Below are 12723 nucleotides of genomic sequence, written 5' to 3' on the forward strand. Positions count from 1 at the left end.
AACTGGGGGATAACTGGAGGGGGGGGGGTGAAGCCCTGACGCGTCCGTAAACTCCTCAGCAATGAAGCGCAGCATTGTTTTTACAAGCCCCGCCCATCTCCCTCGCTACCACCCAACCCCAGACCAGCCCAGTACGGTTTGCAAAGCTGCTGTCTGATTGGCTGCGCGAAGTGTCAATCAAATCCCCAGTGTAAAAGAAAACACCCTGGCCGCTCGCCAGCAGTATAAAACCAATTATGGAGCAAGGAGGTTGAGCCGTTTCAAGGTCCCCTCTCTCTTCAAGACTGAGTGATCAAAACAAGCAGTCGGTTTCTTTCTGTTTTTAAGAGGTGGGGGGGCCAGTTTCAAGGCAACCCCCTCCTCCCCCTCCTCACCCATTTTCACGCTAATTATAATAGACGCTCAAAGATTGGGAAACTGAAAGTATGGGCGCATTGTTACCCTAAAACACACTGTAATGGTTTTGAATGTGGTGTGAGAGACAGTTTATTTCAACTCACGATGGAGGCAGCTGATAATTACCCGCGTCAGTTCATTACTTTTCCATTTACACCTTTGCTCTAAAAGGAAAATAAACGCAAACATCAACCACTTGAGATAACAATCTCACAATTCCTTCAGAGCCCTCAAATTGAACTATTCAATTTCATTCGGGGTGACCACAATTTTGGGCGTTGTTTTCCCAAAGACAACTGGTAACATGCCAGTAATTATGGCTATATTTACAGGGGGGGGGGGGAGAGAAAAGAAGCCAATTACAAGCCAACAACACAGAATAGCGCAGCAATTAGGCCTGTTCTTGCACGCCCAAAACACAGCCGCGAGGGCTCAGAAGCCCTACAGTAACATTTGTTTTTGCACGTTTGTTGGCACTTCATGGACGTGGTCTACACACGAATAACGTGACCTGCAGTTTGGGGCGCTTAACGCCTCGTCTTTATTCCATCAAACGATATTAATTAGTGTTAAACGGGCTCAGCGACTGGGAGCCATCACTCAGCACTATGGCGGGTCTGCAGGCGGATCTGACAGGGCGAAAGCACCCTGGATCTCTATCATGTCAGTCCGGGAACGCACTAAAACTCAATCAATGTTTTCGCCTCCATGGCCGCTGTATTTGTGATTCTCCACAACATAATGCCGGGCTCTCTTCAGGCCTATATGCAAATGCGCATAGCGGGCTGTAGGTGAAGCACCGCTGGACGTGTCCCTGTGTGTAATCTGCATATAGTCGAGGTTTAGCGGACACACACACACACATTTGCATTAGAAGTGGTGCGCACCCTTTTACTGCTATGTTAAAATTCAGAAAGAGGGTGTGTTGATCTTTGGTGTGAATTTAAGACTAAAAACCTGACCTCTCCACCCCTCCTCGTGCACGCTACTGTCGCGGGATGTTATCGTGAATAATCTCCTCTGAGGTAAACCACTCCGCGTTACATAGTTGCAGAAATGTTGATTAAAAAAAACACAGTTTCAAGCCGCCCTCGTCGCCCCCTCCCTCTACACCCGTCCAGCCCCTCCCCCTTTTACAATGGGACGGTTTCAAGGCGGCCCTCCTTGTAGGGGGGGGGGGGGGTGTAAAGGAAGCGCTACAGCAGACGAAGGAGAAGAGAGAGCGCGGCGGAGGCGCGAGGCCTCGTAGCAGCAGCAGCTGAGGACGGACGCCTGCTTAACGGCAGCAGCCATTGGAGGCTCCGCCGTCCGGTTGTCCGGTAAAGTGGTCCACACCCCGGTGGATTCTTTTTCAGCCTAAATCACCGAGCTGCACACAGACAAGAGGCCGCTCAGCGGCGGCCCCGACCCGGCCGCTCTGACGGGAGTCACCGGGCGGAGATCAGAGCGACGTCCCGCGCCGAGCCGTCCAAAGGGGACCAAACCAGACCTTTGGGAACTCAGACAATGCCTCTAGATTCGGGCCCTATTGTTGCTGTCTTCTAAACCCCGCGAGCGTCTTCTCGTGGTTGTTTTCGTTGTCCGTGGGGGGTTATCTCCACTCCGAGGTGGGTTCGGCTGCTGGTGGTATTCATACAATTGAATTGACCAGCTTAGTCGTATAAATGAATCACGTTTGACGACTACAATTTAAAGACATCGTCTAAATTGAATTAATGTTTTTTTTACGGTGATGGGACCGTCCTTAATTATTATAGCTCAACATGGTGCTGAAATTATTTTATCCATCCATACATCCATTGTTCAACCAAAAAGAATCCAATAAAGACAATTATGTTTTGCACTCAGCATGCTAACGACAACGTGTGGTCTAAGTGCAGCTTCTAACCTTTCTCTGATGGTAATAACACAGATCTGTGTATTTCTAGGTTATCCTCTCACTGATGCATTGTTCTGCGCGAGCAGATGGGACCATTTGGTAGATTATATCTTTGTATAGCCTGTATACACCAGCATGGGCTCTTTAAGGATGGTCCAATTTAAAGCTCGTCCTCGATGTGAGGCTGCAATGGAAAAGTACAGAAAGAACATGATTTACAGCCCGAACCGCTGCTGAGTCAACACAATACCGCAGACAATTTTTCATGCCACTAACATTTTTTTTGACAGAATGAGAACACTTGTAACCCCAGACTCATGCTTTAGGCTCGTTGTGTTTGTCTTGACCACCACGTCAACATCCAGCCGTGTGGCTGTCCAAATATCATTGTTGGGTTAATTCTGCTCCATCAGTTGAAGGATCAGGTAACTGATTTTATTTTATTTTGGGGGGGGGGGGGGGGCAGACCAGACCATCTGATTGTCTCCAGGTGTGTGTTAACCCACAGGGGAACAGAGCACACAGACAGCATTGATTAATTCAGCTGGGGGGGGGGGGGGGGGGGGGGCAGTCACACATCTGAATGTGTAGAGGATGACATGGGGGGGGGGGCACAAAGAGAATCTGCACGCTGTCTGGTGGTTCACACATTTGTCACCGTAAATGTGATTTTGCGATGGGATGATGGTGAGCTTCTATAAATGAGCCTGATTTCATGCGACTGGATGTTGCCGTGTTTGAAAATAGTGAGATGCCTGCATGTAAATCAGGGGTCTCAAACTCATTTTCACTCCGGGCCACATCAGCATCACGGTGGCCCACAAAGGGCCGGTTGTAAATGTAAGACTGTGTAAATGTAACTACTCCTAACATATTGGTAAATAACTGTCTCTGCATTTGATTATTGTTTATTCAAGTGTAAAAATATTGTACATGCAGTTATATAAATGTAAACATATATTTAAGCACATTTCTGTTATTATAACTTAAATCCTTTTAATTTAGGGTTAAGAAACCCACATTACTCTATCAAAGATCAAACTATTAAAGAAAATAACAAAGACAAATATCAAACACAAGTTATTACAATAACTTTGTTCAATGCTTAAAATCCTTTCAAGGGTGCGTTTGCACAATCCGACATGAAGTATTTCATGTGTTTTTAAACCCACGTTTAAAGTAGTCTTCAATGTTCTCACAATACATTTCCATTTCAAATGTACAGTAACCAGCCAAAGAGCTGCTTCTGTGTTTAAGTATCTCATCATTATGTCTTTCTATCATAATTTCAACAACGGGATATTTTTATTATCAAGTCTAACTTAAAAAAAAATTTTAAACTTTTTTTCTTTTCTTTTTGCTGGTGGATTCGCGGGCCACATAAAATGACGTGGCGGGCCGGATGTACTTCCCAGACATCACAAGTATGGCAGTTTATTAATTCAGCAGGACTGAGCCACCACACGTACACACGCTCATGTTAGAACACACAAAATAGATGAGTTGTCCCTACATTTCTACCACATCCAAGACCCAAATCACAACATCTACTATATGTAAATGATGCACGCTGTCCCCCGTCAAACAAACCGTGAAGACGCAGCCAAAAGCCTGAATTATATTTTAATCTAATCAAAATAAACACTCTTATGTCTGGAAAACGGTACCAAGGCGAGGACAAGGGAGTCAAAGCAAAGTGATTCCCATCTGCCACTGCTGCTTCAAACCAAGCTGGGGGAGGATGGAGGGGGTGGGGGGTGTCAACTGTGCATGCAGGGTGCTGGAGCAGGCCTGCGCTGCACTGAGTGCATATTTTTGGCGCCTGGGTCGTGCGGTTACAGCTCTGAGAAATCGTGGAGGGTTTTCTCGATAAAAGAAAACCACAACCGTGAGGAAACGTTGATGCAGCGAGACGCGTCTCCTGCTGAGTGAAGATGTGGCAGTGATGCGTCAGGGCCGCTGACGCCTCGTGAAAAGAAGAAAGACAAAAATTGAAAATGCCTGCAGGGGCCTCCACTCCTCTTTTAAACCCGTTCTCTCTCTTTTAGCTCTTTTAATAGCTGCTAACAAGTCTGCTGTTACAACAAATACTTTATTCCTATTCAGAATAATGGTGGTGTGGTGGGGGGGGGGGGGGGTACAGAATATGTTTGTGATATGAAAAATCACAGAAAGAAAACAAAAGACCAAAAAGCTTGTGTCAGTCTGCAGCTCACTGACAAAAGACAACACTCTTCATCTGCTGTCATAAAATCAACCTAAACTAAAACAGTGGGATAGCTGTGCAGGGGGGGGGGGGGGGGGGGGCATCGCCTTCAGTGAACATGTCACCTTCGCTAGAATGCACATCACTCTGAGGCAAACAAAAAAGGAACAGAAACAGCAGCTACTGCATTTCAATGTGATCAATTATTCCCTGCTGGCCTGCTTCTGTCAGCAGTAGTAGCCTTCTCTTCGCTCTTCACCCACTCTCTCTGCCAAACAGGCCGAAGCGGCGCAGCGGCTCCACCTGCTGGAGGAAGAAGGGAACTGCGTGCGCATCACCGACCCGACCGATGGATCTGCCGTAAAGCAGCGCAGCTGTTCGTAAAAACGGGAGGAACACAGCGAGCCTGACAAATTGGTCCCTCTCCGTTCTGTGCCGTCTCGCGCTCGCGAACACCTGCAGCGCTAAACACCTGCGCGCGTGCGCGACAATCACAGCAAAATTAAGTATGGTTTGCACTTGCTCGCACACACGAACGGTACATTACACGCACACACACGCGCGAGCATGCCAAGTTCTGCTTCCCTGCCAGTGAGTGTTTTGCTGGCGCGGCAATAAAAGGGAAGCAGCCTCAGCAGAATCACAGGCAGAGGGGGCTGCGGAGAGATGGAATACATCTCCGACACCAAACACGCTTGATCTTCAATGTGTGCGAGCACCCTGACTTAATGCGCGCATATATGAATGCACATCAATAGCAAACGCCCTCCACGTGCACGCGCACAGACCCTGCAGGCTCATCGTATATCACCGGGTGCCACCGTGCGGAACAGAAATAACTGTGCGCAACTGGGACAGCCTGACTAATGGGTGCAGCGTGACTTTGGGGGCCCGTGCTGGACGTGCGGTGTCACACACACAGAAACAGGATATATGATGCATAGAACACGAGGGTGGGGCCGCGCCACCCGCCATCCGTCTTATCCTCTTCTTCCCTCTCTCACCGTAAAGGTGCAAATGTTGCCATCCGTTTTGTAGATGTGGACAGGAAACGGGCCCCCTGTCAGCAGTTGATCTTTTCCCACCATTACAGGAAAAGCTGGTTTATAACATGGACACGCTCAGTTGTTTTATTGACACACTCCATCTTTTTTCATCTAGTCTTCACTGCTGTACTGGACACACACACTCCTGTCTCCGGCACCCTCCCACACCAGCCCAATAACACCATTTATTCAAATAGAATTTAACTTTATTTCCAAAGAAGGAAATACTCAAAACAGAACAAGCATGATCTCAGCTCTAGCTCTGTGCATACGCTCTGATATGAGCTGAGGTGTTTGGATCATAGGGATGCAGCAACACAGTCACGCCTCACTTTTGGATTCAAGTAAAGAAAATAAGAAATGGAGCTTCACTGCCATCTGCTGTCTAAACTGTGCAACTGCTGTAAATCCACAATCTGTTTATGAACACAGAGGAGTTCAAGGATGCCATTCAGTGCTTCTCTGATGTGGGTTTGGAGAGCCTGAAGGCAAATAAAACAAGTCTGTGATCACTGTAGTTGGATGTGTCCTCAGGGAGCATTTTTGTTCTACTTTGCCAACATCCGCAGGTCACTGATCCACAAAGCATTTCTGGCTAACAAACAACCTCATGATCCCACGAGGAGAGCTCGATGTACTGACAAGATCCCGGAGGATAGAGGGGAAAAAAAAGACTTGACAATAAGTGACTTTCCTTTTTCTAACCTGTGACTGACTGACAGCTGGGTGTGTCCTTAGAGCCCGCCCCGACCTTTTAACTCATCTCACGCTCAGTCAGCTGAACGCTGCAGCAAATCGGTCAGCATGATCCGAGGAGGATGCAGCAGATACTGATGAATGTAAAGAGATGAGAGCTAGTGATGGTTGTGCTATGGCAGAACAAATGCAGCAGCCACGTCATTTTGAAGTGTTTCTCTCTGCCGTCTGTATTTCACTCATATTCACCTGTTATAAACGTGGTGTTTGAACAGTCCTGAATGAGCCAGTCAAACCAAACCCACCTGGTCAGCTCGCATGAAGTCATGTGTTCATCAGTAAATGTATGGCCTCTTGCCACACATTTCATCATCCAGGAATTATATTGCCATTTGAAAATACTAGTGTCTAAATTAGAGATCAGTGTGATACAAAAGCAGTTGCAGACTTGTGAATAATGAATCAGGATTGGCCCAAGTTTAGCAAGCACACTCCAGAAAGGACTAGTCACATGACCTGTTAACTGAACTCTCACTGGAAAACGCTAAAATGGTTGCTAGTAAATATCCAAAAACACTCCACTGCCAAGACAATCAGAACTTAAGCCCTGATCAGGTGAGGCATTAAGTGGTGCAGAGGTCAACGGGTCAGCTGTCCTGTGCTTCAGCCCAAAATTACTGCCAGGCTACAGATTTAATTACTATTGTAACAAATGTCTTACTGTGGTTCACTCATGTTTTAAGTAAATATTTACAGAAAGTTTCTCGATAAGTTCAGCATTCACTCATCTAAACCATAGTATTGAGAGTCGTACTTATTCTAGTGTTCGTTTAGAGGCCTACATTGAAGAGGAAAATAGAAGTTCTAGTGTGTGGCTGAGACCTGGATTAAATACAAGTTCACATCAAGATAAAGTTAGCTCTTTATTGCAGCAATAAGACTTTAAGTATAGACACTGCATGTAGTCAGGCCATCTGAAGAAAACCTTTTCCTACATAATGTTTTGTTTCCGCTTTAATAGCTTTTCACAATCAAATAGAAATAAAGCTTTTATGGAAGACAAGAGTCAGACGTCATGTCGGAACACATGTGCACTTTATTGGATCGTTTAGTCAGTGTACAGGTTGGCCCCACCGGTCTGGCACCCCATGTTACCCCATCACTTCGAGACCCCTTGCCCCACCACCCCGGGGATGAAACCTCCATCAGGGGGAAGTAGGTCACGATTGGGTTTTGCATAACAAAAACAAAAAAAATTAACAGGACCAAGATATTTTTAAGGCTGAAAGTACAAAAAACCCAGACATAATTTACATACAAGCGATACTACAACCATGTTTAAGTATGCGCCAACCACTGGGCAGCCTTCACAGAGGCGAATACGTGTCTGAACAATGCAGTTAACATTTGGAATCATGTGTCTGAACAATGCAGTTAACAAACATTTGGAATGACTCAAAAGAAAACTAAATGTACATTTTTTTAAGTCCCCAGATGCAACTGCAGAACCCTGGGGTGCTTTTTTTTTTTTTAAACTTAGCCAAAAACATTACGGTCTCCTTCATCGTTCCAGTTTAAGATCCTGAGTCAAGCGCCAAAAATAACTGAAGCCATGCCAATGAGTTGGTCATCTAGGCTCTGCGCCTGAGTGTGTATGAGAAGTGTGTGGTGTGTGGTTGTTTTGCACAGAGCTGAAGTTGTTGGGCGTTTGGTTGGGGACGGGGGAGGAGGAACAGTCTGTTTAGAAGCATTTGCGGTGGACGATGGAGGGGCCGGACTCATCGTACTCCTGCTTGCTGATCCACATCTGCTGGAAGGTGGACAGAGAGGCCAGGATGGAGCCTCCGATCCAGACAGAGTATTTACGCTCTGGTGGGGCAATGATCTGCAGGAAGATGACAGAAACAAACGTGAGGATACCAAAGCATTAGTCTGCATCACCAGACACCATGAGCAGCAACATCACGTCAGTCTGCTGGCTCCATAGCTAGTCAGCTCACCTTGATCTTCATGGTGGATGGGGCCAGGGATGTGATCTCCTTCTGCATCCTGTCAGCAATGCCGGGGTACATGGTGGTACCTCCAGACAGCACGGTGTTGGCGTACAGGTCCTTACGGATGTCGACGTCACACTTCATGATGCTGTTGTAGGTGGTCTCGTGGATTCCGCATGACTCCATACCTGAGGGCAGATACACACTTGTAAGCAAGTTGAAGTGCAGGGCAACCATAAGGGTTGGACATGTTTGCCGCATTAAGTGCAGGTTAGGCTCAAGTTGGAAAACATACCGAGGAAGGAAGGCTGGAAGAGGGCCTCTGGGCAACGGAACCTCTCATTGCCGATGGTGATGACCTGTCCGTCGGGCAGCTCGTAGCTCTTCTCCAGGGAGGAAGAGGAGGCAGCGGTGCCCATCTCCTGCTCGAAGTCCAGGGCGACGTAGCACAGCTTCTCCTTGATGTCACGCACGATTTCCCTCTCAGCAGTGGTGGTGAAGGAGTAGCCACGCTCTGTCAGGATCTTCATGAGGTAGTCTGTGAGGTCGCGGCCGGCCAAATCCAGACGCAGGATGGCGTGGGGCAGAGCATAGCCCTCATAGATGGGCACTGTGTGGGTCACACCATCACCGGAGTCCATGACGATACCAGTGGTACGACCAGAGGCATACAGGGACAGCACAGCCTGGATGGCAACGTACATGGCGGGGGTGTTGAAGGTCTCGAACATGATCTGTAAAAGAGAAGCGAAGATGTTAGCATTCAAAAATCTAAGTAAAAGTCTTCTTCTGTGGCCACTGCACTCACTACATGCATTAGTGTGGGGCTAAGATTGAAGTTAGTAGAGAACACCAGTGCAGAAAGTCAACATTCCTTTACACTTGTGCATGTCAGAGTCTATTGGTGCTGATCTACTGACTCGGCTAAACATAACACAAGTGCAGAAAAGGCACACAGTCAAGAGAGACCTGTTGATGATAGATCATGGTATAGGAGAGAGATCCTGGAGGAGAGGGGGAGGAAGGAGCAAGTGAGAATGGAATGGAGAGGGAAACCGAGGCGGAAATGAGGCTACTAGTCTTTAACAGGGAATACATTCAGATGCGCTAAATTCTGTACGTGCACAAATAAGGGTGTGTACCTGGGTCATCTTCTCCCTGTTGGCTTTGGGGTTCAGGGGGGCCTCTGTGAGCAGGACAGGGTGCTCCTCAGGGGCAACTCTCAGCTCGTTGTAGAAGGTGTGATGCCAGATCTTCTCCATGTCATCCCAGTTGGTCACAATACCGTGCTCAATGGGGTACTTCAGAGTCAGGATACCTCTCTTGCTCTGGGCTTCATCACCAACGTAGCTGTCCTTCTGGCCCATACCCACCATCACTCCCTGGACAAGAAATCAGCCAGATGGTTAAACATGGAGATGCGTAGGGCATTCCAAGTATAGTTACAGGCAAACGTCTTTACTACATGTACTTTGATCCACGAAGTATGGCGTAATTATGGCATAAGACCTTCTACTATATTAATTTTGACTGATAAGATTTTCAAGCTGAATATCATTGAACTACTGAAGAGATTGTCAGCTTGCATAAAATACATTTTTTTAATTGCTTATTTTTATTCATTAAAATGTGCCACTTAGGTGTGCATTAAAATCCATAATTAATCGTGTAACAGCAAATGCTTGTTTCTCCTGTTGGACATCAATCACTCACCTGATGCCTGGGGCGACCGACGATGGAGGGAAAGACAGCACGAGGGGCGTCATCTCCGGCGAATCCGGCTTTGCACATACCGGATCCGTTGTCAACAACCAGTGCGGCGATTTCATCTTCCATGGCTGAACTGGTAAAGGAAAAAAAAAAATGCCGTTAAAGACATGTCTCGCACCCGCCTCACTAAAACAGCGCCCGTGTAACACTCTTAACCCCCAACTTCCTGTTCACAACTAACGGCAGTTCACGACACCAGCCGCTGGGTGGAGCTCGTGCCCCACATTCCGACCGAGCCAGACAAAAGGAAGTGGCGCTGCATTCTGTTACCATATAAGGACATGGCTCGGTTTTGAGCAGCTTTGCAGCTACCGGCGCCATGGCGCGCGGCCAGAGCGACACCACAGAAGAAAAAAGAAACATTGGACATTAACGGACAACGGGGCCGCGCGACCACTCCCTCTGGTTCAACTCAGTTGACTTCCTCAGTTTCTCGTTTCCGTTGTTGCTCAACTATAACGGTTCTAATCTCCACAAAAATGCTCTCTTCAATATCACTGCGTCATACTCGGACTGTTTCAGTCATTTGAAACTGCCCAACTGATACACGACTGAATGCATTACCATAAATTCAACATTTTTACCAAACGTCTGATATCAACCTTGAAACACAGACAGTAAAAACGAATTAATGAAATAGTTTCATAATTAACTCATACGTTGACTCATGAATGGGTCACAGGTCCTTGACTGACGCTCCATTTCCAGAAAGCCACGCCTTTTCTACGGGTGGACGATTAGTCATTCACAATTTCCCCTTTTTTCATATACAAGTTGGCAAGACCCGAAATTGAAAGACAGATCTTACGTTTTTTGCAGGCCTCATCATTTTTTTCCTTTCCCATTTAAAAGTAACCTGGGGAATATAAACTACTATGTTAAAGTGAATCTAACACACCCAGGAAGTAGACGCAAGTGACAACAGAACAAAAATAAAATAATTCTTGATCTAAAATGCCACAAGTCTGAAGGGCGGTGTTAGCATGATGTGGCTAAGCTAATATGCTAAAGTAGGTCACACCCCGCCGCATCAGGCGCACAAAGGGAGCAGCCGGAGTCCAGACGACCTTAACTCACAAGTCTCTTTCAGAGTACCCTGCTGAGGAACGACACAAGCCAGCACAGGAATACTGCAAATGTTGTGAAACTACACGACGGAAAACTCAGTCGTAGTACGACCATCATCTTAAAAGTAACAGTCTTAAAAGTAACGGTCTTCATTAACCGGCTACATCCAAAAGGCACCTGTGATTCGCATTAGTTTAGCGGTGTCTAGCAAATACCAATGCGTACTTTAACACAACCAAAATGCAGAAACTGCAGTCTTTTGTGATTACTTTCTAAAATCATAAAAGGTAAATTAGCAGTAAGTTGATGCATGACGGGACAAAGAACCTCGTGGTCTTCGTCATTTTTCGCATTTAAATAAGGCAAATGTCAGTTGATTTTAAGAAAAGCAATTCAACTCACTGTTTACTCGAAATATGATGCTAAAATTTGAAATCAGATTGCAATAGTTTGTCTCCTTACCTTTGGGTGGGGGGGCTTTTCGCTTTAAGGGAACCGGTTTCAGGCAAATGATATCCCGCACAAGCTGCGTGTGACGGCGCTCAGAGTGAATCGACTAGCTGTGGGCGCGTGTGCTTTATACTGCGTCAGTTGCCCGGCTCTCTCCATAAAAGGTAAACTTTCGGAAAGGCGCCCTCTGATTGGTCCAGCGTCATGTACTGGGGCACGTCGCGTGCACACTGTGGTGCACTGGGCGCTTGCGATTTGAGGGAGAGGGAGAGAGGGGAGGCGATAATAGCGAAGGATTGGAGAAAAATAAAAGGGAAGGGATTGAAGCTGTGGGGCCCAGTAAACCTAATCTCTGGATAAAACTGTTTTATTTACATGTTAATTACATGTATGGACTTTTATTAGAGGGACAATGTCTTCCCCGCACCTGCTCTGAACCGTTATATGCATACTCATAGCCCAGTTATATGATAACGGAAAGAGCTCAGCACTAGTGACTCCTCCCTGTGAAGGCTGCAAAGGCCCGAGACCTTCTACCCAAAGGCTGCCCTCGTTCTTACTTATTGTCCTGCGATTAACATGACAACATTTGATGATCCAAGACAATATAGTGTGTTGTGCTGATATTACTGTCCACTTTAAATAAACCAGCTGTGAGCTCAGTGGGAGTCACAGTCACTGCAGCACCAGGTCACACACATGACACACATAACACGGTGCTGGAGCTGATCCATCCCAAGCTGGGGAATGATCACTTATGCAGGCTAAGGTTCATTTACTGATCAAGTATTTGTGCTCTGTGGCTCCATGGTCTTGGGCTCTTCCTATGTAGTCTGTCAGTGGCTGCATGCTAGCCCTGAGATTCAGTAGTTTGACAAAGGTGAGTCGTTTCAGGAGAGGATGGCATCTGTTAGCATTCTCATTATTTCAACGCTGCTTGTAGTGAACTAGATGCAGGTATTAGAAATATAGTTTTAATGTAGTATACAGTGGAGTACCCTTTTTTTACCTGCTCCTATTCACCTCTATCAAGTAAAACACACACACTCCGGTCCTATGTCCACTTCCTGCTCCTCTGCATTGCTGCAAGGGTGGACTTTTATATTGGGGCCTTTCACCCTCTGCCTCCTTCACATCGTGACTAATGAGGCCCATGTGACACAATCTCAGACTTTTTTTATTTAAGGCTAGTCGTGGGCCTGCAGGCTAGTACAATTT

At 46.6% G+C, this 12723-nt stretch overlaps 1 protein-coding gene across 1 annotated transcript; it reads right to left on the reverse strand.

The window, feature by feature from the left end:
• Positions 1 to 7296: 7296 nt before the first annotated feature.
• actb2 (actin, beta 2) lies at positions 7297 to 11675 on the reverse strand. Its single transcript, XM_079281932.1, has 6 exons — positions 11518 to 11675; positions 9931 to 10060; positions 9360 to 9599; positions 8513 to 8951; positions 8224 to 8405; positions 7297 to 8108 (listed from the first exon to the last, which is right to left on the reverse strand). Exons 2-6 carry the CDS (start codon positions 10051 to 10053, stop codon positions 7965 to 7967), a joined length of 1128 nt encoding a protein of 375 aa, XP_079138058.1. The 5' UTR covers positions 10054 to 10060; positions 11518 to 11675; the 3' UTR covers positions 7297 to 7964.
• Between the last annotated feature and the right edge of the window lie 1048 nt (positions 11676 to 12723).

This window comes from Melanostigma gelatinosum (assembly GCF_949748355.1).
Source record: "Melanostigma gelatinosum genome assembly, chromosome: 13".
Classification (NCBI taxonomy): domain Eukaryota; kingdom Metazoa; phylum Chordata; class Actinopteri; order Perciformes; family Zoarcidae; genus Melanostigma; species Melanostigma gelatinosum.

Excerpts from the sequence above, each read along its gene's own strand:
- actb2 (XM_079281932.1), bottom strand. The coding sequence starts at position 10,053 with ATGGAAGATGAAATCGCCGCACTGGTTGTTGACAACGGATCCGGTATG. Across the intron at positions 9,600-9,930 it reads TCGGTCGCCCCAGGCATCAG|GGAGTGATGGTGGGTATGGG; the intron begins GTGAGTGATTGA and ends TTTCTTGTCCAG. Across the intron at positions 8,109-8,223 it reads CATCCACCATGAAGATCAAG|ATCATTGCCCCACCAGAGCG; the intron begins GTGAGCTGACTA and ends ATCTTCCTGCAG.